A 21939-nucleotide genomic window follows, 5' to 3' on the forward strand; every position below is an offset into this window, starting at 1 on the left:
TACGGAGTAGCATCTTTTTGCTATATTTCCTATACAAATAACCAAATACTATTTCAATTTTATTGGTAAAGGAAATGTGAATATTTCACTAGTTATTTCTTTGAACTCCAAAAAAATGGAACTAACATATATGTGACCTAAAAAAATGCAAATTAACAAATTTTATGAGAAGTTACGAGTGAAAGAATTTTCATACAAATTTTGCACAAAATAACAATCAAACAAATCCTAGACAAATGGCAACAAAGTATAAAAACACATCAAATATACTCTTCAGATTTTAAAGATTTAATATGCAGATATCATTGAAACATTGTCACAATTTCTTTATTATGATTATAGTTCAAAATAGAAGTTTTTATTTTCCCTTTAAAAAGATTAACACCTCACGCCCTCTTAATACCTTCTATGTCATTTTGTGTAATGTGCACGCGAACTTAAATTTAGTCCTGGGTTGACTTAAAGACCATCTTTTTTAATTTTTTTTTTTAAAAAATTATGAGTTTAAATGAAAAAATATTATTTTTTCAATTCTTCTCGATGAGATAAATTAATAACTTACAAAAATTTGAATAACAAAATTTTTTTTTTGAATAAAGATAAAAAAAGTCATTTCAATTTTTTAAGCCAAAACCCTCGACTCCAGTACGGGCACAAGGCCACAATTGAGAGCACAGTACGCTCCTCTCCAAACCCTTCCCGACTTCCTGTCCTTCACCGGACCTCCTCGTCCTCCTCCGGCCCTCCACCTACGGCGGCGACTCGCAAAATTCAAACGCGTTCAGGTACGTCGGACTGGCCTCTCCTTCAAACCACTTGTACTCCGTTCCATTCGCTTTAATCACTATTAGTGTTTCAAGTTCTGTCTTCTCGTGGTGTTTTGTTCCACGATTGTTTGTTTGTTTGTTTGTTTGTTTTTTTGTTTTTTTCCATAGTGGTTACCACCTTTGTTCGTTGTACGAATTCCTTTTAATTCCCGACGTGCTTTTTGTTTTTGTTTGTTTTTTTAGATTGATAACTACGTGAATTAGGGTTAATGCTCTTTCCAGTTTCCTGTGCTCAATTTTTTTAGTTCCTTGTTTATGTTCAACGACACTCGACTACTAATAATACGCAGAGTCATTGGGATTTGCCCCCAGGATCAGACGAGGTGCGCTGTAAGCTGATCCGGACATCTGAGTTATAAAAATAAATAAATTTACAGTCATTGTTTTCAGTTATGAACTTAGAATTGGGTTCAGTCTCGAGGATCTCTTCATATCTGATTTAGAAAGACCAGTTATGCTTCTTGAGTGGACTAAAGTTGCCTTAAAAGAATGACCCAGATTGGACTTTTGACTCTAAACGGTGCCGGCCCTGATATTTTGGGGGCCTAAAGGCCAAAGTGTCTCAGTACTGGCCTCCCTACATCTTCAGATATATATATTTTTAAAGTACATAACAACAAAGAATTACAAAAATAAAACTAAAAGGAAACATTTTGGACGTGCCTTGAACTTGATTTGTGGATTTATCACATAGTTTGAAAACAATAATGATGCTTATTTGGTTACCTTTTGGTTTCCATCTTTTTAAAGAGAACTTTTCTCTAATGGAGATAAGAAAACTTTACCTGCGGACATGTTTTAAATTATAATGCTTTTGGTAAAGCTGCGGAAGAATAATGCACGGGAATATTTTGTTTTCTTGCTTATCAGCAGATGCGTTGTGTGTTGATAAAAAAAAAGAAAAAAAAGACAGACATATTGTATGGCAATGACTCTCTAAAACAGATGAAAATGCAAGCACAGAGCTACGCATGTAGGGTTCAGTTTGACAATATTGCTTGCAACCTTACGTCTTTGATTAATTTCACCTTCTAAAACGTGCTTTAATATGTGGAGATTAAATTACAGGTTCAGTGTTTCTTTTGGCTGCTGTCTTGGTTTACCTTCAAGTTATTCCCAAGTTACTGAACTTTAATGGGGCCACGGTGAAAAGGAAAGGGATCAGAAGCTAAAGCTCTAGCTGATCCAATAACTTACGGCAATATTTTGTTTACTTGCTTATCAGCAGATGCATTGTGTGTTGATAAAAAAACAGAAGTATTGTATGGCAACGACTCTAAAACAGATAAAATTGCAAGCACAGAGCTAGGCATATAGGATTTCAGAACATTTGACAACATTGCTTCCAACCTTGCGTCTTTGATGAATTTCACCTTCTAAAACCTGCTTTCATCTGTGGAGATTAATGTACGGGTTCAGTGACTCCTTTGGCTGCTGTCTTGGTTTACCTTCATGTTTTTCCTTAGTTACTGAAGTTTAATGGGGCCACGATGGAAGGGAAAGGGATTGGAAGCTAAAGCTCTAGCTGATCCAATGTCAAAGATAGTCTCTCAGCTTAAATCAACTCTTATCCAATCAGATTCTCATGGTCTACTTTCCGGATGCAGTATTCTTCTTGAAGTGGAAACAGAAGACAAACTGAACTTCTCAATCGTGCATGTTTCGGTGGACCCATTGTCACCGCCCAGAAAGATAAGCAGTGGTTTCAGCTGGGTATGGAGGAAGCCTTTTACTTGTATTACGAACTGAAATGTCTCAAAATCGTGGGCGAAGGCAAATGTACCAAAAACGAAGACGAACTGTGGAACTACATGAAATCCAAGAGAGAGACATTCCCAGATTTTCTCAAGGCTTACACCCATCTTCGTACAAGAAATTGGGTGGTACGATCAGGATCTCAATATGGTGTGGACTTTATTGCCTACCGTCATCATCCGGCTCTAGTGCATTCCGAATATGCCGTGCTTGTTTTATCAGAAGGACAAGGTAATGCGAATGGTCGGTTGAGGGTTTGGTCTGATTTTCAATGCACGCTTAGACTTTGTGGGAGCGTTGCAAAGACATTGTTAGTTCTTCGCATTGATAGAAATGGCGTCGGTGAAGATTCTCCGTCGTGTTTGGAGAGTTATAGCGTTGAAGAGCGTACAATAACTAGGTGGAGCCCAGAGCAAAGCCGTGAAGATAAAACAGTTGCTGTAAACGGAACCACGTGAGTCATACGCTGATTCAATCTGTTGTACTACTTTAAACGCCCATTACTACAATACTACTATCTTATATCTACTTCCACATTTTCATGGAACATAAATTTCGTATTCATTTGGTTCGAAAATCTGGTGGGACAAGTATTGGCCACAAAGGTTATCACTTTTACTGAGATGGCATGTGGTTTCTATATGTTTTTGAATTTGCTTTCTATGATGTTGGAAATTTATGCTTTCAAAACGTGGTGGGGGTTAACGGCGTGGTTTATTTTCAGGTCAAAGTAACTTGCACTGATTTTGGAATCTTTTACTTCAGATCACTAAGTCTTGATGATTTCTAAAAGTTTCATACTAGTTGATTGTGAGGAAAATTCGGTAAAAAAAAAAAATCACTCTACTGCTTATTCCTTTTCAGCTAGACCTTTGACAAGATGTCCAGCCAAACCCAGCATTTGAATGTTTTTCCAACAGTTACAATGCCAACGAAGACTCGCCTTGTTGATGCTACAAGAGGTCACGCTCTCCTAAAAAAGAAAAGTGATGCTTTGTTAATTCAGTTCCGCCCTATTCTCAAAAAGATAGTCTCAGCTAAAGAATCAACGGGAAAGATCGTGAAAACATCCTCGTTTGTCCTAACCGAAGCCATGTATGTTACTAGCGAAAACATTAGGACATTCTCCTTGAAAGTGTCAAGAATGCATCGCATTAAAGTGCGATCTAGGCAGGAGAATGTTGCAGGCATGAAACTCCCCAAGTTTGAGTATTTCACTGAAGGTGATATAAAGAATGACCTGACTGGACTGGCAAGAGGTTGCCAGCAAGTGCAAGCTTGTCGTGCTGTAGCTGCTGCTTCTGTCAAATCCATTGAGGTTGTAGTTGACCTTGCTTCTCTCCAAACATCATTCTTGACAGTTGACGAGGCAATCAAAACCACAAACCGAAAGGTCCATGCATTGGCGAATGCTGTCAAGCCTGGGATAATGTGGTGAAGCCAAGGATAGAGAACGCAATAAGTTACATCGAGGGAGAACTTGATGATACAAGTGGCCTTTAATGGAGCTCAATGGAGGAAAATGATTCATGTAGCCGACCCCAATTGATTGGGACATAAGGCTCTGTTTGGTTTGGTTTGGTTTGGTTTGGTGAGGGAGAACTATGACATAATATATGAGAGAGAGAACTGATCTGTATTACTAAATATTGAGAGTAAATGGTTACAATGCTAACACAAACTTAAATAGATAAAAGCCTAGAAATCTATACCTAAAATAGAATATTGCAAAGAGATATGATTACGATATTATCACGATACTCCTCTATGCCTAATTAATACAAGATACAATGAGATCATGATGCATAATACTTTCACAAGAACTTGATGAGTTGGAGAGGGAAGATTTTTTCAGATCGAAAACGATCCAAGGTTATAAGAAGAGGGAAATTGAGAAGCCGCGTGGATCTACCAAGCAGTTTGCAGAGGAGCAATCTGCGGAAAATTTCTTTGCAGAAAGGGATCTCAATTATTTCGGCCATAACTTCTTGTCTGCTGCAATGCAGAAAGGCGAGGACATAATTTTCTGATGTGGAGGTTAGTTTCTTGTTGTTGGGCTTTACCCCTGCTGCTTGTATATGGTGGAAATGTGTTTCATTTACTGGATGGCCAAGATTTTATGTCTCCAAATAAAAGCTTCATGTAAATTGCTTCTTTTTGTTTTTAGGAATCAACTTGCAGCCGAATTTTCCACCTCTTGGTTTTGTTAACGTATTGGTTGGGCAGTTTTTTGTTTAAGTGTTTCAGGACAGGTTTATTTATGTGTCCATGTGGTTGGATTAGTTGCAGTGCAGGAATGTGGTATACTCAAGTGTTATAGGTATATGGTATACCTCTAGTTGTAAAAAATGTGGTAATTGTTAACTTGCATTTGCTTATTTAGATCTGGAACACCTGCTATGTCAATTGTTATGCTTTGCTGTTGTTGGTACCATGAATCTAGTTCTATGGTTTATTTTGCTTAAACGATGCCCTAAAGCAAAAAGAAAGAGAATTAGTAAAACTAGAAATAAGAAAGAAAAAAGATTAGGAGGATTATGGGAATGGATAAGCATGACTGATATTGTTATTATTTGTACACTCATGCTGAGTACCTTTGTGGCCTATTTGGCTCAGAAGACACTGTTATAGCCGTATCGCTACTTTGTACTACTTGTTTCTCTGCAAGTGAGAGCAGGACTGGAATGGGATGGGTGGAGGGAGCAAGATGAAAGAATTTTGAACTTAGTTTTGTTGCTTTTGCCACATTTTTCGTAAACATGCTGCTTCTCTTCCTCTGCCCAATTTATTAGTTTTGAGGTTGACTCATCTTGTTGCTTTTTGGTACCTTAATCAATTCTTTCAGCTGGAGTTCATATAAGTGATGGCTTTCTATTTTTGCACACCCGTACTCGAGTAGTTAAGATGAAGGATTTTTTCCCAACAACTGCAGGTAGTTTAGATGAGGGGTTTTACCCCAACAAGATTCTGAGTCAAGAATCCTCCCTGATCTACTCTATGGCGAGCTTCTCCTTTTTATTCTTTCTGCAGATTGAAATCGGGGGTAGGGTTTTTTTTCCAGGCAATAACTAAGCAGTGCCTCTCCCCTTTGTTTCTTTTGATGATGAGTTTTTACCAAAACAAGATTCTAAGAAGTCAAGCATTCACCTTGATTTATTCTGTCAAGCTTTCCCTTTTCTTCTTTCTTTGGCAGATGAAAGTCAGTGGTTGGGTGTTTCTCAATTTTCAGGCTATAGCCAGCTGTCCCTTTCATGTATTCAAAGTTGGTCCGGGGCCGCAAAGCCCAGATGTATTAGGTACAGGTAGTTCGGGAAGGGTCCGTTACTGACCTAGACCCGAGGGAGTCTTCCATGTGTTTCTAATCATGCACTAGTTTGATGGAATTCCAGATCCGGTGCCTCCGTCCTATGACTGCCTTCTTTTGGATCCCTTGAGCAGGTTGGGTTTTCCCTTGTAGTGACTAGGAATTGCAGCGCCAGCCAGCTGTGGACTAAAGTCAGTGAGGTTCGACAAAAATAACGTTTGTCCTCATTGACGATGACCTAGCCATGATATAAGTCATCGTTCTACTGCTACATGTACTTAAATAGATTACATCACTTTTTGCCTGGATGGTCATGTTAATCTGCATTCATATGCCTTTGAACCATTTTTCAATTTCATTTATGTTGAATTCATGAAAATACGTTTTTATTTTGTTTAACTGGAGGATGAATGGAAATTATATCAGGGGTATGCGAAGAGAACTTTATTTCGGTAGTATGATAGAGACTATAACAACTATTGATGTGATTGAATTGTTGTTTTCTGCTGAGTTTGATTGTTAGTACAAAAAGGAGGAAATTACAGGAAGCTCAAGTGACAACCCTTAAAGGGCATACGGCCCGGGAGGCTAGGCTACATATGAAAACGAGGAGGGATTTACAAAGAAATATGGATCAGTAAAGCCATCCACCAAAACAGGGGTGGAATTTTTCTAGAAATCACATATTACTGGTGAAAATAGGATGGTGGATCATATCTAACCTGCTTATATTGACGTAAACCGAACAGATACTTCTGGGTTGCCGTTTTGGAATTGTCTTCTTTTGAAGTCAAAACTTAGTGCTGCATGTCATATGGCAGCTTAGACAAGGAACATGATTAGAGGAATACCTTGATCACATGTTTGCATGCCTGGGGACTGTTTCATAAGAAGCTGGCTGTAAGTTGCCCAAAGAAGCTGGCTCGTAATCATCATGATGAGTTTTGGATAGGCTTATTGACTCAGAAGAGTTGTTTTTTTTTTGCCAGTCCAATTCAATGAAAATGGTCGAACTTGATCCTTTTGTTCAGGGGACATGCTGCACTTGAAGGGTAAGGAACTTATCTGAAGATCGGAGAATTTGAATACCCAAAAGGATTTGGTATGGTTGGTGCTCATTCAAATATGCATCCCTTTTCTATCCGATATTAATGTATGCACATTTGTGAGTTGGTGGAGTTTCTGCGTCCACATGAGCATGGAATAGTTCGTGGTAATTTGTCAGGACCTTTAAGTAGTCAAATTTCGTCATTCAATCCTCCCTTGAGGGAGCGGAAAAGAAGTCTTGGTCGAGGGTTCTAATAGGTGGAAGAGATGGAAGGCATTTCAAAGGATGAAAGGCGTCATCCTTGTGATATAGAGCAAAAGAGCTGTCTGGTGATCCATCCTTGGTTTCCAAGTGAAAGTAAAGGGATTGATGAAGTCGCCTTAAGGTGTGGTCGTGACTGGTGGGTTAATGGAGGATAAATTCATGCTAATTTTGTTTCCGTCTTGCCTATGGTGAGAACACGATAATACGATATGCATTGCTTGGTATGCTCCCTAATGCTGAAAGCTTTTGGGGCAAGTGGTTTGTTGGACATTAGATCGAATGAAGCTAACTTTTTGTAAAACGTTGATTTGGAATATTGAGGATGTGCAGCAGCCTTACCAATGGAAACAGCGATCTCCACTTCCACCAGAATTGGAGAGGATATCAATCCACGAAAGTATGGCTGCATTGTGAGGGCTTGTAGCCATGTACATTTCACTCCAACGTACAGTTGGTAGTTCTCAGACTCTTTTCTAAAACATTAGCGTTGTATCCATCTTATCGTACTTGTAGAGTGTACAAGATGAATTTATGCATTTACAAGCATAGTAGTGTCTAATGATTTTTGGGTTTTCTCCTCGATAGTTGAGAGGGATGGAGTGTTTAGGGTTGAGAGACTTTGGGTTTATTTTAGGGAGAGAAAGAAGAGATGCTGGTAATGGTGGAGATATGACACATAACAAACTGAAAAAAGGACTTATATTTTAGCATTTCACCTGAGTGGCTAACCTCATTACCATATTGCCCTTCGCAATAAGGCATTGTCTTTCCCTTTGAATTGCCATCTCTAGTTCTTAATTCTTTGGTCTGATCCTCCTAAAGGAGGGTTTAGGTGTTGGCTCTTGGCATTCAGCCTTTTCATTCAATCTTCCACGAGTTTAGCCCCTCTTTTCTGCAGTGCATGGAGCGTGGGTCTCTGGATTGGTTTATATGTTAAATTGCGCTGTCGTGTTCTCTCTCTCATCTCACCGACTCTGTTTTGGTCTGTTTCTATCAAAGAAATCGTGTACTGTAATTTAACAAAAGTTGCATGGTGTGACTTGTCTCTGTTTTCTTTTTTATTCATCATGTTGAGCTATGCGGAAATTTGCATGTTCAAAGCTTTTTTGTTGATAAAAAAAGCTTCTTTTTCATGCTTAAATTTTGAGATTTGATTAGTGGTGGTGGTGATCAAACATCTTTTTCTTTTCTGCAGTATATGGAGCGTGGGTCTCTGGATTGGTTTATATGTTGAATTGCGCTGTTGTGTTCTCTCACCGTCTCTGTTTTGGTCTGTTTCTGTCAAAGAAATCGTGTACTGTAATTTAACAAAAGTTGCATGGTGCATGGTGTGGCTTGTCTCTGTTTTCTTTTTTATTCATCATGTTGAGCTATGCGGAAATTTGCATGTTCAAAGCTTTTTTGTTGATAAAAAAAAAAAAGCTTCTTTTTCGTGCTTAAATTTTGAGATTTGCTTAGTGGTGGTGATGATCAAACATCTTTTTAGACTTGATTCTGATGATTTAAGTCTCTTCTTCAGATATGCCAGCTGCCCAAGCAAAAAAACTTGTTTTTTTTTCTTTCCCTCCTAAGTTGAAATATGTTTCAAAAACAGGGGAATATTGGCCGGAAAATACATCACCTAGAGTTAGTACATGTGATTTTCACTACTTAAAAACCTTTCTAGGGTAGACTTGAACTTCAAAGATTGCTGCAATGCTCTCTGTCCTAAAGGATCTTGCTTGAACTCTGCAATCCTAATTTCTTTTACAGAAAGTCTCTGCGTACGGGCCCCACATAGTCGTCTGTGCAAAGAAGATCCGTGCACAGTCACAACAAATATAGACGCCTACGGCATCGTTTGCGAAAGAAGATAAGTTCCTTATGTCATAATTTCCTACTTAAAGTTTCTTCTTCCTCTTCTACCTCGCTGCATCAACATTCAACAGGCATAAAGCTGCCTTGTGAATAGGCAGTTTTCCTCCAGGAACACTGCATAATTTTATGGGGAAGTTTTGCATGAAATGTCAGTTTGTATAATTGTCATTAGTTGATTCCTTGTTTGTTTTTTGTTGCTGGATTTTTTGTATTGACAAGACCTGGGCCCAAAGGCCAAAACCCAATTTCTGTCAATGACATTTGCATTCAGGTACAAGTAAGACAGTTACACAATCATGCAGATTGGAAGCTAGTTGATGGAAGATAGCCACATCCCAGAGCTATCATGGGATTGGGCATTGGGACCCCACAAAGATCAATAATACTTCTTCCACTAGAAAATGTACATCCACATTACAGAATAAGGACACATAAGAAAGAACAAACACAACTGACCCACAAATGCCCAAAAACACTTCCACCCCAATGCATTCCACCACACCAAACCATCTCTCTCTCTCTCTCTCCAACTTCTGGTCCATTGTTTAATCCTTCAGTGTGCTCCAGTTTTGGACCGTTGCAAGCTCATCCCAGGTCCAGGTCCAACACAATGATTAAAATCATTTATATTTTAGATGTCGCAAATCAGTACTTATGTCTTTGTAAACAATTAGCTTTGATTGGACAACTGCATGTGTTAACAAGTAGTTGCGTTTGTGGAGAACAGAAAGAACGGTAAAAGTTCAGACGGTTCATTCTATCTTCAACAAATATAAGCCATTGCCCGTTGGTGTATCTATCGATGTTGGACCGCACTAATTTTCTACGGGGACATATTTCTTTGCGACATTTAAGACACTAACGGTTCTGGACCCACAATGATCCAAAACTGAACCGCACTGGAGGATTTAAGCTGGATCAGAAATTAGGTCCCCTCTCTCTCATATATATATATATATATATATATATATATATATATATATATATATATATATATATATGAGTCCCTTTCTCCTAAGGACCACCTTAACTTAATAAAATAAGGACCTCCTTTTTCCGATAGAATTTCGATGATCCAAGCCGCTCAACATGTTCAGAACATGATTTTAAGGGTACCCGCGAGAAATCAGCAAAAAAAAAATGACCGAAAAGGCTTCATCCGAGCAATTTTTGTTTATATTTTATTAAACGGTTCAAATAAAAACTGCTCAGATGAAGCCCTTCCCGGTCATTTTTTTTGCTAATTTCACACGGGTACTCTTAAAATCACGTTCTAAACACATTGAGCGGCTCGGATCATTGAAATTCGAACTGAAAATGGGAGAAATGGAGAGGTCTTTATTTTAGTTAAAATAAAGATCTCCTCATTTGAAAATGACTGTATATATATATATATATATATATATATATTTATTTATTTATTTATTTATTAGTATCATTTTTGTGTATATGGAGCTGTGAGTTTCTCTCTCTAAACATGCAGGGCACGCAAGGCGGCAAGGGAAGGCCTCTCTCTGTCCGTTGCCAAACTACCTAAGCTTGGAGTGGAGTGTGGGGTTGCATTTTTTGAACAGATCTGCTGACACCATTCTTTTGTTTCACTAACGTATTAGGCCCTATTCTTTCAACGGCCCAAATAATACTTAAGTCCGTTTCAGAAACCACGTGATTCTTGCACAAATGCTACAGGAAGCACGTGACTACCCTCGTTCTTCCCACGTGCCAAGACAACCAAACCAAAAATCGAACCACTATCCGTCTGGAATTGATTTTCACCCTTCCCTTATTTATATATATCTACACTCTCTTTTTAATGCAAGGGTGCACGATGAAGTGCGCGAATTGAGCCGCTCAAAAGTACTTTTAATTGTTCATATTTGCTACAAGTATCCTACGTATAAGATACTGTTTGAAAATAGATGATTGACTGTAGAGATTTAATGGTTTGAATTTTGTAGTACACTCTTGTAATGCACCCTTCCACTGCGGGAGCACGGGTCCGTTTTACATAGTCCTATATTTCCTTGTTCCCCTTGGCTTTTTTGGTTTTTTTTTTGTCCTTATTTAAATTTTTTTCGCATTTATCTAAAATTGGCCACACTTTGTGGATTTTTTATTAGTCTCGACAGTGGGAAAAGTACAAAATTAAGACTTTTACCCTTTTTTTTTTGAATGTCTAAGAAAAAAACTCTTTCTTGGATATTTTTTAAAAATTGAAATAAAAGTCATAATTTTGTACTTTATTTATTTCTCTCGTCAAGATAAATAAATAATACACAAAAATTTAACCAAAAAAATCAACAAATACGAAAAAAAATTGCACAAGAACAAAAAAAAAAAAAAACCTCAAAAGCCAAGGAAAACATGGGCTAGTTCTACTTGGAAGTACTGGGAGTATATTTATTCCTAGTTTTTATTCCTGGATACTACTCCGGAGTATATACTACTGTAGTATATTTTCTCTCTCTACACACCTAAGTCATCACCACCAGCGTGGGGGTGGGGATTATCCTTTCCTTCACCAGAGAGAGAAGCGACTGGGAGGTGGGGGCCACCAAGCACTAACGAAACAATGATTTGATTTGACAGAAGAGGCTCTCTCTCTCTCTCTCTCTCTCTCTCTCTCTCTGGGACAGCAGCTTAGATTGGGGCCATATCTAAACTGAAATATTCGTCACTTAGCCGCATTTTGTTGCCACGTGTACTAGTCGACAATTGGAATCGTAAGGGGGTCCCACATTCCACCGACCTATCCACTCAGCTAATCAATCTTGGTCCCCCCCCATCCCTAGTCCCTACCTTCTCCTCGCCATATTCTCTCCCTCCTCGTTCCCTCTCTTTCTCTCTCTCTCTCTCTCTCTCCAAAACGTTTTCTAATCTAAAATACAGTACTTAAAAGGAAAACTAGTCCCATTTTCAGCCGAAAATGGCAGGGATATATATATCAACCCACAATTCATTCCTAATCCCATTTCACAATTCACATCCCTTTTATTGAGTTGATTAGCATGCCGTTTTTCTTCTTCTTTTCGATCTACGCGATTAGCTAATGAAGTAGTATTATAATTACAACGAAAAGCGTTGTCACTTGACACTCTGAGAAACATCGATTAAGTTGTGCTCAATTCGGACTTTAGTATTTCACTTGTGCTTTTGGATCAGACGTACAGTATTGCTATGGTGCATAAGGATGGATCACATTGGCACATTTGAAACTCTTTAATCGGATGGACTTTTAACTGCAAAAGAAGATTTGCACTCTTTTCCTTCCATTTTATTTGTTCACCATGTCCTTATGAAATCTTGTCCATACAAATAACCTTTTTATTTCTTTGGAGCTTATAAAAAAAGAAGAGTTTTAGTAAAAATTAGTATAAAACTAGCTTTTCTCTTCTATCCTCTGGTTTGGTTTGCGGAGGGACAAAAAGAGAAGAAAATAGTAAAACCATATGTACATTATGGACAATAAATTTTCTTTGCACATAAATTACACTTTCTCTCATAATTATTTTCTCTTTCTTTCCTAAAAAACCAAAGAGATATTAATTTATTGGGTCCGAAGTGCCCCCATAGATTTGGTTACACAATGTTACTCCCTGCAACCACTCTAAAAACAGACCTACGGATGCGATGTCGAATGCCATAAAAGACCTAATTGAAACCCTTCCTACCACCAATTAATTTTGGAAGAGATGGTGAAAAAACGGTCCGACACAATTTATCCAACACCCACCTCAAAAAATCCCTTTGTTTTCTTTCATCACCTGTGCTACCGACATAACAAAACTTGCAAACAATCCTCTCAAACTCTCTTTCCAAAACTTTTCATTAAACTACTCCTTTCGTTCTAAATTGAGAGTCCCTTATTTCATTTTTGGATTTTTCAAAATGATTGTCCTTTCCAAAAATAGAAGTGAAAATTTGATAAAATTTTAAATGTATCCCTCTTATTTGAATACAAATGGTGCAAAATAGGTAGAATATAAGGGTAATGGTGAAAAGTAAATGTAATAATTACATGTCTTCTAAAAAAGTCGGAATTCCAAATAGAGACTCTCATTTAGGAGTAGAACGGAGGGAATAGTAATTACGTTTTCAGTATTAAAAAAAAAGAAGGGCAAGTAAAAAAAATAGTACTCCACTACACAATACATTTGGTGGTCAAAAAATCGAATTGGTCAGTTGTACTTATAGTACATGTCAAAGCCAGAGTTCATCCCACTGACTGCATGCATGAGATCTTTCATAGTCTGAAACGGTAAGGGGACAAAGCCTGCTGCAGAAATATTCACTGGACAATTTGATCTGTCTGTCTGTCTCTCTCTCTGTCTGCTCAAATTCCACATAAGTAAGTGAGAGTAATTCTCTCTCTCTCTCTCTCTCTAGACTGGGAAATGAAGAAAGATTCTTTGCTTCCCTTATGGTTTGTTTCTCACCATATCAAAATGTGTTGTTGGGAGCTACTCCGCTAGCACAGTTTTCTATAACATAATCCCAACTTTCACTTTTTCTCCCAATGTTTTTCCTTGACTGAATTTGCAATTTTGACCGGTCAACTAACTTGACTGATCCCCATCATACCCCATGGTCCCACTGTTTCAAATTAAAATTTGGCCCACCACAGTGTATGTCTGCACCCCAAAACCAAAGTGCTGTTTTCTTGTTTTTGTTTCCTGTTCTCCCCAATGATATATCCATACAATATTCTTTTATAACTCAGTGCGATCTGGTAGTTTTTATGACAATCACATTTGATTACCGCATTTTAAGCATCAAAATGTGATTCACCTGACATGTAGCGGAGTATATTCTATTAATACATTGATGACATCACGTGATATCCAAATGTGATTACCAAATTATTAGTTAAGATGGGTGATGTGATACAGATAGAAGGTAAACCAATGAGAGACTAGGCATGAATTCATGACTCCTGATCGAAAGAATTTAGGTTTGTTAAATATCACAGAACATGATATATACCATCAGTAGAGCTAAATGAGAAAAAAAGATTGAATAGCCGATCCCAGTCGATTGGCAACTCGGGCTTGGTTACCAATTCCATCGTTCTCCATCAGTGTCCTATTAAAATCTATAACAAAAGTTTCGTATGAACTATCCCTACAAAAATAAATATTATCACGAAATTTTAAAACTTTTATGCCAACCTAAGAAAGAGCAAACTCTTAAATCTCATTATTCCTGACCACCGTTAAAATTTTGCAATGCGGCAAAGAGGTAGGTAAAGCCATTTTCCTAGGATCCAAACACAATCAATCAGAGTGGGATCAATCATTGTCTCTTCATTATGTACACTGATGTTGTGGGAGGAATATTGGTTGGGTGAGACATCGATATTCACGCCACTACTCCAATAATCTTGGCCCTATATCTAGGGGGCATTGATCAATAAGTGAAATTAAAAAATAAATAAATAAAAAATAAAAAATTAAAGTGGCTGAGAATTATTATAGCCTTGCTCGTCTCTTGTAAATTTGATTGGGCGATCAGTAGTCTTGAGTGGATTGCATGTGTGTTTTGTTCGCTTGATATCTTAAGAGAGAAGAAATTCCCTCAAATGATTCGTTTACCATCTCATGGTCTAATTCTCTTTTAATAAAGAATGACCCTCTCAGCATATGATTATAATACACTAAGAATGGTCTTTACAACACACTATAGTGATAATCAGTCTGATTAATTAATCATGCCTTGATTAAGTAATGAAGTGATTTAAATTTTCTTTGGATCGAAGTTGATGCAACTCATGATGCTCATTATAACGATGCGATCGAAATTCTAGTACATGATGCAATTGCACATGATTTTAATGAACATTAGTTTTATGTCATACAACTCCTTTTGAATACGGTGTGGCAATTAAAGACAGTTTGGTCGACATCGCATATGACGGAGTACTAATCACATTGTGTCGTAACTCTGAACTACACGAGTAGATGCAACTCCTTACATACCGCAAAAAATTGAACGGATGTAGCATCATATATTGCCTAAAATAACTATTTTGTACGTTTGAGTAAACATTTATGATGATCATCACGTAGATCATTCATAGATATTTCAAATCTCGATCACTTGCCATTAATTATTTACTGCAACAATTAATTGAATGTGTTTAGTTAGTACTTAATTTCAAGTTGATGATCACTTACATACTTGTTGAACATTTTTCGGCACCAACTGGACAAATGATCAAGTGTAACAACTACTCTGGTACTCATACAATCAAGTGTTGGTTAAGACTAGTCATGAACTAATATGTTACAATAGGGGACCAAAGGGGCAGCAGAGCAAACAAATTTGAATTGGGTCCAGGGGCATGTTAGCAAATGCAAAGTGCACAAAAACCTTCTGTCCACTTTGGTGTCCCCTGCCATGGCCATCTCCATCATCATTGGTCTGCATCAACCAGGACCTTCAATGCCTTCCACCACTTACACCCATTGCAATTTTGTGGGGACCCAGAATCTGCCCACATTAGAGGGTTTCTCAATAAGATTATGCCTCACCATTTGTGGGGTTTTCTTTATATTTGTTACTTTCTTTTCTTGGGGTCATGACCAAGTGTTTTGTTTTGTTTTTTTTAAAAGTACTTGATTAGAAGGTTTGGAATTGAGGTAACAATACTGTTTTAATTAATTAGCTAGTGATTTAGTTTGCACATCAAAACTCATATTAACCAAAGCGTTTTATCAAGTAACGATATCTATGATACTAGATTCGAAGAATTAAATATTGTACGTTTCGGTACTTACCATACCTATTATAAGAGCATCCATATTGTAATAAGCAAATTGGTATGGATAAGCAAACTTAATAACAATGCTAAAAAAACACATCACATTGTAATAAGCAAAGTTACAAGTCTTTTAGCAAATAATCAAATTCCATCCATTCCATAACCAAACTTAACAACTTTTACCAATAATCAAAACTCAATAATCAAACCCAATAACCAAACTCAAAACTAAAAAACACCCACATTAGAATAGTCTCATCGAGACGAATAATTTGGTGTGGTCGGGTGCGTGATTAAAACTCGTTTGCAATTGGACATAGGTGCATTGCGTATAGTGGGGTTTTTTTTTTATAGGGATGCAAAAATAACCAATATGGAGGTAAAGTTTGTTAAGTTTGATTATGAACTAAATGGATAATCAAATGCTGACATGACACATTTTGATTATTGAATTTGATTATTCCCATTGCGGATGCTCTAACAAGTTACTGATGCAAGAATATAACAATAGTAACGCCTATAACTGGTTGAGCAGATGCTTGCAATTCTCGTGGATGTTTCCCAACAACTTTGACTAGAAAACAATTAGTATTTGTTACTATTTTGCACTTAAACATTGACCAAATTGAAGAATCATTAATTAGGGGGAAACAAGTGAAATAGAACTCACGATTTTCCTCGTGAGACCATCATAAAAACTCTGCCGACAAAGATTCCTTTCAATTATAATTAACTCAATGATAACGAAGTACAGTACAAAACATTCCACATAAAGATACTTAATTAGTGAGCGTATGGCCAAATTAATCAGACCAAAGTGGTGGTTGTTTATAGAGTACAGTAAAGACAAAAAAGTAGTCAATCAAGAAAGTTTTATTTTTGTTTTTTGTGGATATATAGATTATATTGAAGTTGGTCTAGTTTTATTATACACGTAAGGTTCCTCAAGAGGAACTGAAAAGAAAATTTGATCAAATAAATATATATTTACAAAAAAGTTCAACAAAGCGAAAGAAAAATCATATAAAAAGAAATTCAAGTCTTTGCATGTATAGATACCCATTCAAGTTCCTTGGAACTACACCGATTAGTCTTTGGGTTTTGGCGTAGTGGTGACTGGTGAGGTTTGTTTGTTTGCTCGGTGAGGGAATCGCCGAGTTTTTGGCGATGAGAGATTGGGGTGGGTCTAAGTACAGTTGCATTCCACGCGAATGGGACCCACACGAAACTGGCATCTGAATCCATTGTAATGTAAGCAGCCTGTTAAAATAAAAACTCAATCTCAAGGGGTTTTGGCAACTGTACCTACGAGCCCGTAAACTTAGGCATTTTGAGTTTGGAGGAATTACCAGACAGTGGTAAGAGGGGCAAATAATGCCAAACTCATGGACCACTTTTTTTCAAATTCATCTAGACATGAAAAGGAGAAAAGAAATTGCCAATAAATGAAAAGGGCCACCTAAAATGACTATTATGCCCTCAAGTTTTTGTGAAATTGCACATAAATGAAACGGAGAAAACAAAATTCCTAATACTTGAAACGGAGAAAAAGAAATTTCCCATACATGGAGTCAATTTGTAGTTGAATTTGGGTTTGGATCCAAGTTGCCCCTTTTGTGGACCTAAGTTGCCCCTTTTATGAACCTAAGTTGCCCATTGTATGAGATTATGAGTTGATATGTAGTTGAATCTGGGTTTGGACCTAAGTTACCCCTTCTATGAATCTAAGTTGCCCTTTCTGTGGACCTAAATTGAATTTGGGTTTGGACCTAAGTTGCTCCTTCTATAAACTTAAGTTACCCTTTCCATAAACCTAAGTTGCCCCTTGTATAAGATCATGAGTCGATATGTAGTTAAATCTGGGTTTGGACCTAAATTGCCCCTTCTATGAATTTAAGTTGCCCCTTCTATGGATTTAAGTTGTCCCTTATATGAATCTAAGTTGCCCCTTGTATAAGATCATGAGTCGATATGTAGTTGAATCTAAATTTGGACCTAAATTGCCCATTCTATGAATCTAAACTGCCCCTTCTATGGATCTAAGTTGAATCTGGGATTGGATTTTTTTGTTGTTGTTGTTAAAACATTTAGTTTTATCTTCTCTTAGAGTTCTTTAACGAGAGTCTTAGAGTTAAAAATTAATTATGATCCTTTTTGATAAAATGATCAGAAAAATAAGATCTTTGTACTGATTCAAACGGATTAAAAATTAGAACACTTAATTTTTTCATTTGGTTTGTGGTTCTCTTAGGGCTTTTCAACGAGAGCCCTAGGGCTAAAACCTAATTATGATCATTTAAGAAAAAAATTGATTTTATTTTTCTAATCATTTTATCTTAAAAGATCATAATTTAATTTTAACTCTAGGGCTCTGGTTGAAGAGCCCTAAAAGAACCATAAAACCAAATGAAAAAAAATTAAGTGTTCCAATTTTTCAATCATTTTGAACCGGTGCAAAGATCTTATTTTTCTTATCATTTTATCTTAAAGGATCATAATTAATTTTTAATTGTAGGGCTCTTGTTGAAAAGCCCTAAGTGAACAATAAAACCAAAAAAAATTAAGTGTTCCAATTTTTCAATCATTTTGAACCGATGCAAAAATTTTATTTTTCTTATAATTTTATCTTAAAGGACCATAATTAATTTTTAACTGTAGGTCTCTCGTTGAAAAGCCTTAAGAGAACCATAAAACCAAATGAAAAAATTAAGTGTTTCAATTTTTCAATCATTTTAAACCGATGCAAATATTTTATTTTTCTTATTATTTTATTTTAAAGGATCATAATTAATTTTTAACTGTAGGGCTCTCGTTGAAAAGCCCTAAGAGAACCATAAAACCAAATGAAAAAATTAAGTGTTCCGATTTTCAATCCGATTGAACTGGTGCAAAGATTTTATTTTTCTGATCATTTTATCCTAAAGAATCATAATTAAATTTTAGCTCTAGGACTCTCGTTGAAGAGTTCTAAGAGAATGATAAAACCAAATATTTAAACACAAAAAAAATTCCAAAACGGCATCATGTACATAAGGTATTGGTGGAAATTCATTGACTTGGGAATCATTGGACATAACTTCACTGCTCTTTTAATCACATAATATTGCACTTTCAATCATATAATACTACTCCCTGAGTGTGTGTACATTGCTCTTTGAATATGTGCTCATTGCTCCTTGAGTGTGTATTACAATAGAGAGGGGTATTTTTGTCTTCAATACCATGTATCGGAAATTATTCTTTTCCTTCCATGGCTGGACAATTTGAAAAAAGTGTCCCATGAATTAGGCATAAATTGCCCCAACCCCCACTGAACAGCAATTCCCCCTTTGAGTTTAAAATTTAGGAATTTTTTGGGTTAGGTTGCAAAAAAGAAATTTTTTGTCAATCTCGTGAATTTTCTAATCCTGACGTAGATAACCTATCTTTGATTGAATTAGAAAGACAAATAATTGATATACACGTAAATTGTCCTGGACACTATTAACCATTAAAAAAAAAACAAAAACAAACCTTTAACCGTTAAAAAAAAATACTCAAAAACAAACCTCTATCTCTCTCCATTTGCTTTCTCTGCGTGCAAGACTAGCACACATCCATACATACATCCCCCGTACACGCTCACTAATCATTACTACGTCCCTTCAAACGCGTTCTCTCTCTCTCTATCTCTCTCTCTCTCTCTCTAAAATAAAACATTACTAATGACAAACACAAAATAGAAATAGAATTTGATCAGCTTTACTTTATTTAAATATATAGGCAGAGCCAGAGCCTCATTTCACTTCACTTTCCATAAACTCTGTCCCCCCTCCATCTTTCGAGTGTTATATAACCTCTATCTCTCCCCCCCTCTATACATATCTCAACAATCCTCTCTCTCTCTCTCTCTCTCTCTCTCTCTCTCTCTCTCCCTCCATTCAACACTCGCTCTCGTTCTGAATCTCTTCTGATTGTGCATGGATGGATCCTTCAAGTGCACACCACCACCAGGTATGCTGAGGAAAAACACATCATATATATGTCATCACACACCATGATTATCTTCGAAAATCTTACTTTGTGATCACTTGACTTGATGACTTTGCTCTTTCATTAAGTACACTTCTTTTATGTGATCTCGGTTTCTTTGTTTAATTGTGGAAAGGTTTAACCTTTATGGACCATCTCGGATGGATTTTTAATTTTCCTTTGGTTTTACAAAAAGAGAGGCACTGAAAGAAAGGGATAAAATTAAGGATTTTTTTTTTTTTTTGGGGTTTTTTTTTTCTTTAATTGCCATTCATTTTACAGGGGGATCTTCTTAATTAAAGTGGGTATTGATAATTTTTGGGAAGGAAATTGAATTCTCCCTTTGAATTTTAAAAGAAGCTGGCTCCCCCCTTGGCGTCCTTGATTCCTAAAAAAACAAAATGTTGAAATTACTAGAGAAATCATGAAACTCTATCCACATATAGAGAACAACTCCAAGCCCCTTTGTGTTTTTGATTATTCCATTTAACCCCCTTTCATCGGATTTCATCCTTTCTTTAATTTTCCTTCTGTTGCAACTAAAATTTTGGGCTTTTGATGAAGGCAGTCATGAAGGAATAATGGAGCAAAATTTTCACCCTTTCTATCAAAAAGACTCAATGGAAATATTTAAATAAATATCTAATACAAATTAAGCTTGGTTTGAGAGGCTTAGATTAGAGGCATGTTGAGTACTTTTTGCGAATGACAGTACTTGGAAGGTTTTATACTCTTCGAAGCTCGATCTCTCAATGTATTTATTTTTATATTTTAAAGATTTTAACTTTTTTGATTGTCTATGATAATGATACTTATTTTCTTTACCAATCAAAAAAAGGAAGGTATCGATGTTTCGCTTGTCTAATTCATTCAATTCACATTTCTACTTCATTTTGTTTAATATTTATTTGTTTGTAGTACTAGTAATGGTATTGTATGCTTGTAATTAATAGTTTTTTTTTTTAAATTTTATTTTTCTTCAAAACAGGAAATGGGTACTCAAACCCTAGAAAGCATGTTGGTTTGCACAAAAGCAAATCAAGATCAAAAGAAACCAAGGCCACAGCCAGAACAAGCCCTAAAATGCCCTAGATGTGACTCCACCAACACCAAATTTTGCTACTACAACAACTACAGCCTCACCCAGCCAAGGTACTTCTGTAAATCCTGCAGAAGGTATTGGACCAAAGGGGGAACCCTGAGAAATGTTCCAGTGGGCGGAGGGTGCAGGAAAAACAAGAGATCATCGTCGTCATCATCGAAGAGGAGCAGCCAAGATCCATCACTCACACCCAATATTCCCAGCCCTCTATCTTCTGCTACTTCTCTCCCACCCTTGTCCTATGATTACTCGAGTGATCTCAGCCTTGCATTTGCTGGGCTCCACAAACAAAGCAATGGGAATCTAGGGTTCGATGCTCATGACCATCATGATCATTTTTCAATGTTGGGGAATCATAACATCACCCAATGTGATTTTCTCGGAAACCCTGATCATGTGACTAATGTCCAATCTTCCTCTCATGCAACTCCCAGCTCCTTTCTCGATGCGCTAAGGGGCGGATTTGTGGAAGCCCCAAATGGGTTTCAGAATCTGAATTATGGGATGGGTACTGTCAATGGAAATTACATGGGGAGTTTGGAAAATGGTGGGGGAATGGCAATGCCATATGATCATCATCAAGATCAAGGGAGTTGTGCTACAACAACAGCTGTGACTGTTACAACAATGAAGCAGGAGGTGTGTAATGGAAGAGAGGGAGGAGAGAATAGGGTTTTGTGGGGTTTCCCATGGCAGATTGGTGGAGAGGGTGGTAACAGTATGGGAGAGGTTGTTGATTCAGGAAGAGACAGGTGGATCAGTGGGATTAATGGTTCAAATTGGCATGGACTTCTCAATAGCCCTCTTATGTAGGTAGCTCTTTAGAAACCTTTTTGAGATTTCAATTAATGTCTGTTTGAGGGGGGGGAAAAGTGATCATAGCAGAAGTTTTCTTGTGTTTGGTTCTCAGACTCAAAACTTAATTTTTAACCCTTTGAGTTTGTTTCAAGTGAACTTGATGAATTAATCTCTATTATTTTAGTTCCTTATTTGTTGTATTTTGTTTGCTTC

The 21939-nt window shown here is 36.9% G+C and overlaps 1 protein-coding gene, 1 long non-coding RNA gene and 1 pseudogene across 2 annotated transcripts; all 3 read left to right on the forward strand.

Moving 5' to 3' along the window:
• The first annotated feature begins 633 nt into the window (after positions 1-633).
• On the forward strand, positions 634-11015 carry LOC131314838 (uncharacterized). The gene is made up of 3 exons (XR_009196525.1): positions 634-785; positions 8951-9984; positions 10539-11015. It is a non-coding gene; the product is annotated as an uncharacterized LOC131314838 (long non-coding RNA).
• Positions 667-3671, forward strand: LOC131314836 (tRNA-splicing endonuclease subunit Sen2-1-like; annotated as a pseudogene).
• An 8525-nt stretch (positions 11016-19540) lies between the features above and the next one.
• On the forward strand, positions 19541-21917 carry LOC131314839 (dof zinc finger protein DOF2.1-like). Its single transcript, XM_058343713.1, has 2 exons — positions 19541-19808; positions 20815-21917. Exons 1-2 carry the CDS (start codon positions 19779-19781, stop codon positions 21739-21741), a joined length of 957 nt encoding a protein of 318 aa, XP_058199696.1. The 5' UTR covers positions 19541-19778; the 3' UTR covers positions 21742-21917.
• Positions 21918-21939: the final 22 nt, after the last annotated feature.

This window comes from Rhododendron vialii, chromosome 13a, assembly GCF_030253575.1.
Source record: "Rhododendron vialii isolate Sample 1 chromosome 13a, ASM3025357v1".
Taxonomy (NCBI): domain Eukaryota; kingdom Viridiplantae; phylum Streptophyta; class Magnoliopsida; order Ericales; family Ericaceae; genus Rhododendron; species Rhododendron vialii.